The sequence below is a fragment of the Wolffia australiana genome, chromosome 14 (genome assembly GCF_029677425.1).
Source record: "Wolffia australiana isolate 7733 chromosome 14, ASM2967742v1".
NCBI classification, from domain to species: Eukaryota; Viridiplantae; Streptophyta; class Magnoliopsida; order Alismatales; family Araceae; genus Wolffia; species Wolffia australiana.
Genome location: NC_135848.1, coordinates 12,065,941 through 12,070,787, shown reverse-complemented (window position 1 = coordinate 12,070,787; position 4,847 = coordinate 12,065,941). Strand labels below are relative to the sequence as shown.

General features: G+C 42.6%; 1 protein-coding gene across 1 annotated transcript; it reads left to right on the top strand.

Annotated features, from left to right (window-relative positions):
- Positions 1-2,319: 2,319 nt before the first annotated feature.
- Positions 2,320-4,564, top strand: TIM13 (translocase of the inner mitochondrial membrane 13). Its single transcript, XM_078586557.1, has 2 exons — positions 2,320-2,568; positions 4,263-4,564. Exons 1-2 carry the CDS (start codon positions 2,449-2,451, stop codon positions 4,413-4,415), a joined length of 273 nt encoding a protein of 90 aa, XP_078442683.1. The 5' UTR covers positions 2,320-2,448; the 3' UTR covers positions 4,416-4,564.
- Positions 4,565-4,847: the final 283 nt, after the last annotated feature.

The following is a 4,847-nucleotide window of genomic DNA, read 5'->3' as shown; positions in this document are numbered from 1 at the left end:
CGACCTTCCCTAATTATATACGGCATAGAACATTTTCAAGTTAAGCAAGATAAGACATGTATTGTGCTAAGTTCAACATGATTAGAACTTACTTGACGTAAGTTATATTGTTCGATGGCAAATCAAGCTTAAGGTGCATAGTGAGCTGTTTGCTGAAGGAGCATATGAGCAAAGATAGGTTGCATCATCCATCCAGATCCACTTCCTTAACTTAATAGGTTAATTTTCCATTCTGCACACTGCTCAATAGAATCCTAATCAGAAGTACACCACTTTTGTCTTCTTGGACGTAATACCATACTCATACACTAAACCTGAGTTGACTCTTTTTTTCAATCTACTCTCTAGAAGTTAACTTTAGGACATTTATCAACAATCGAGGCTATGTCAATTCATGATGGTTTGCTCCTTTGCGAGACACGAAACCTTCACAATGTCGTTGTAGAATCAGACTCACCAGTGTTAGTAAACATGCTTAGTGTAGGTACCTGCTCTCAGTGGCGGCTGCATCAAGTATGGCAGGACATCATATGGTGCCGCCCCCACTTGATTAGCATCCGACACCAATTGCGCGAGGGCAACCAGATTGCGGATGCCCTTGCCAACCATGCATTATGCATTCAAGCCCCTTCTACTCTTTACTTCTGCTAGCAGAACTCCCTGGGGCAGCTCATGGTTGCCACTGCGTTGAGCTCCTCGGCTTGTCGGCTCTTTGCATGCGTCGCACTCTGTCAAAGGATAGACCATGCAACTGGCGTATTGCTAGGAGCACGTGAGGCGAGACCGCTCGCCCTCTCGCCTGACTGATGTCCCACCACGTGTCTCAATGATGCCACTTGTTGACAGCAAGGAGAGCTCCACACACTCCATGCATCATCACTGTTGCGAGGGGACCTGGTGAGACGTTGACATGAGCGCCCTTCTCTGAGCACCTGCCAGGTATCACTCATGTACATTTTTTATTTTCTTGCACATGGCGTGGACAAGTAGGATTCAAGTGTAATTGGGATATTTATGCACGCGCCACACCTATAAATGCTGATAAACAATACTCTTCATGTATAAATCTCCCTGGGAGGCATCTAGGGCACGGCTGGATCGGTCTACGGGCACAACCGCAGGGTTGGACGTACCCGACACCATGTATTTTGCCAAAAAAAACTCTAGGACATTTATCATTAGAATTATACCAAAATTTGGGAAATCAATTGCTCCGCAAACTCAGCCAGTTTAGAAACAATTTAAGTCCTCTGGTTTTATAGTCTAAAATACTCCAAACATCTATTAAGGGTTAATAGCACGAAATGTCCCAAACTTTTTCAAAAATCTGAGATATATCCCAAACTATTTTTTTGGCACGGTATATCCCAAACTCTCTAAGTAGACTCCCACATATCCCGGTTACGACGTGGAATCCATCGTGGCTGCCAAGTGGATTTCCGGCCAGATTTTGACCTGGGTGGAATTCAACTGGCAGGCACGATGGATTCCACGTCATAACCGGGATTAACCCTTTTCTCTCTCTATCCTCGATCAAACCTAGTTGAGAGAGAGAGAGGGAGCGAGAGAGCGAGAGAGAGAGAGAGAGCGAGAGAGAGAGAGAGAGGCATTCTAGAGAGATAGACGTTCTAGAGAGAGAGAGAGGTGTTCAATGTCGATATTGAATGCCTCTCCATCTCTCTAGAATGCCTCTCTCTCTCTCTAGAACGCCTCTCTCTCTTATCGAAAAACAAATATCGACATTGAACGCCTCTCTCTCTCTCTCTAGAACGTCTCTCTCTCTCTAGAATACCTCTCTCTCTCGCTCTCTCTCTCTAGAATGCCTCTCTCTCTCTCTCGCTCTCTCTCTCTCAACTAGGTTTGATCGAGGATAGAGAGAGAAAAGGGTTAATCCCGGTTATGACGTGGAATCCATCATGCCTGCCAGTTGAATTCCACCCAGGTCAAAATCTGGCCGGAAATCCACTTGGCAGCCACGATGGATTCCACGTCGTAACCGGGATATGTAGGAGTCTACTTAGAGAGTTTGGGATATACCGTGCCAAAAAAATAGTTTGGGATATATCTCAGATTTTTGAAAAAGTTTAGGATATTTCGTGCTATTAACCCATCTATTAAAGGCTAAACGTCTAGGTTTTTAAAAACATGAGAAGTTTGGTTCTTCATATTATCAGAGTTCACATAATTTATGAAATAAAACAGTTTTACCTCATCTTGGTGCAGTTGAGGAATAAATAATACAACCTAAAGAGCTGTTAAGAAAATTTACTCCTTATGGCAGGTATCCGATTTATTTAAAGAAGGGTTATTAGTAGCATCCTTGTTCTTGTTTGGAATTTTAGTGTTTTGAGCTTTTAGGGTTCGGGAAGCAGCGGAGCGATCGGCGGTGGAGGCGGCTTCCCATTCGAAATCTTGTGGGCAGATTCAAATCGGAGGGCGTTTGCATTAATGGATCCCTTCTCGTCCTCATCTGGTGGGTTGTCGTCGTCCTCCGCGCCCTCGTCGGAAGCGTTGATGAACCAACTTAAGGTTCAACTCGCCCAGGCATACGCTGAAGAGTTCCTCGAGGTATCATTACTAATCGCTCATCTCAATTGCGTCTGCAATGTATCGTCATTCTTGGGCTGTTCCAATGTTCCGTTTCTAATCCATGAGCTGTCTCCATTTACGATTCTCAATCCATGTTTCTACAGAAGCATGGTTTGCTGTGTTTTTTGTCTTTCGTTCATTGGATTTTAGCCTATATTCGTCTTCAATCTTGCTACAGTATTTTTGTACATTAAGTTGCTGTTAAATTTTTCTCATAATGCACTACGGCACAGCTATATCTCTTGGAGGGTTTACTGGCCTGCTTTTAATTAACGTGTCTAGATCGTATAATATGGTATAAAACTACCACTCTGTGGAATTGTAGTCAAGTGAACTTCCTTTTTGTTGAATCACCTTTTAATGGATTGAGATAACCTGGACTTTTGATGTTTTTTGGCAATGAAGAGGGTCGTATTGTAATTACGGAATCCATTTCGTTCTTCCGGATTTCAACGTCATTATCTGAAGAATCATTGGCTGATTATTCGTCCTTGGTTCTAGCACTCAATCTCTATATTCGTAGCTTGATTGGTATTTTGTGGGCTGTATCTAGTTAACGGGTCTAGATCGCGTTCTCCTCCCGCTCTCTTCATGCTTTGGTAGTGAGATGATCGGAATCGACCATTCTGCCAAAATTTTAGTCCATTATAATTTCTTTCATTGGAGTTTGGATAATCTTTCAATGGGTTGCGGTAACCTATAATTTTTGGAGAGAAAGAGGGTGAAAATTGAAATGACGGACACATTTTCGCTCTAATAGAGTTGAAGGTTATTATGTAAAGCATCTGTACCTGATGACTCGTCCATGATTTTAGCCGCTATTATTCATTTCCATGCTTTCATTTACATTCTGTTTCCTGCTTCGAGTTTGCACGTCTAAATCACTTAATCTGCCCGTTCTCTTTGTAATTTGGGACTAATGATTTACGTCGCCCCCTTTTATAATTTGAGTTGAGATTCCTTTTTTCCTTTAAAAATAGGGACACTGAATTTTTATCCTCTTCTAAAGGAAGAGGCTCCAGTTGCAATGTCAGCCTCAGTTTCATTATTCTCGATGGCAATGTCATCATCTACAGCATCCTCAGCCGATGATTCTCTCATGATTTTGTCCTGAAGCTTCGTTTCCGTGTCTTGATTGACATTCTGCCGTCTGAGTTTAGAAAACAATATTCTAAGTTACTGATCAGAGTAATAACTGGTGCTTGTTATTTGTGAAATATCTCTCATTTCCCTGAATGCTTGCCATATTTGTTCTAGTATTGGGTTGAATACTGATTTCGGGTGATCTTCGTTTTTCCAAAAACATATTTTACTCGTGAAGAGGACAAACTGTTATCAAAATCTTGATTATGATTTGGCAATCATCAATGTCAATGGTTTAGCCATATTGACAAACTTTAGTGTGGTAGATTGCAAATTGGCTAGCTTTTTGTTGAAGGCTGACATTGACTTTACTGTTGTCAACGTCAATATGGCGAATTGATGGTGACAATGATATTTGTCGGGGGGTTGACAACTCTGATGCCCATTGATGCGGTTATTGACAAACCTTCAACTTATGTCACCATTATTGCACCTCCCAAACCTTAATTAATATGAGATGAAGAATTGGGATATGGCAGACTTTTTGCAGACACAATATATTCCTAGTGTTAATCATTCGGTCTGTGCAGACTGTGAGGAGCAAGTGCTTCACAAAGTGCATAACAAAGCCAGGGACGAGCTTGAGCGGGAGCGAGAGTAGTTGCATCTCCCGGTGCGTGGAGCGGTATATCGAGGCCACTGGCATAGTGGGCAGAGCTCTTTTCAACTCTACTTCTCGCTGAGCTTGTCCCTCTAACTTGGGTTAGCTCTCTGCACCCACCATAGCTAGCTTCTCTGCTTCTGATTTTTGTTAAAAAACATCGGCGCCATTTTTCCCTGCTCGGCCCAAGTTTAAGTGACCAGCATGAATCATCTGGATAGACTGCTATCATCATTATCTCACCACTATTGAGGTTATTTTTCGTGAAATAAAGAATTTAAAAGATCATACCATGTATTTGAATCCACCAAGATTCTGCATGCAAATGACACATTCCCTTTCGGGGTTCGTCATTTGGACTGGAGACCGGTCAGACTGGACCAAGACCACTGGTCCGCCATTTCAGGGTTGACCAGCCTGTCAGTCCAGATCCAGTCTTAGGGTCAAACCGGATCGGAACTGGATTTAGTCAACCTCCCCTCTTTCCCATTTGTATTTAACTTCCACCTCCCCT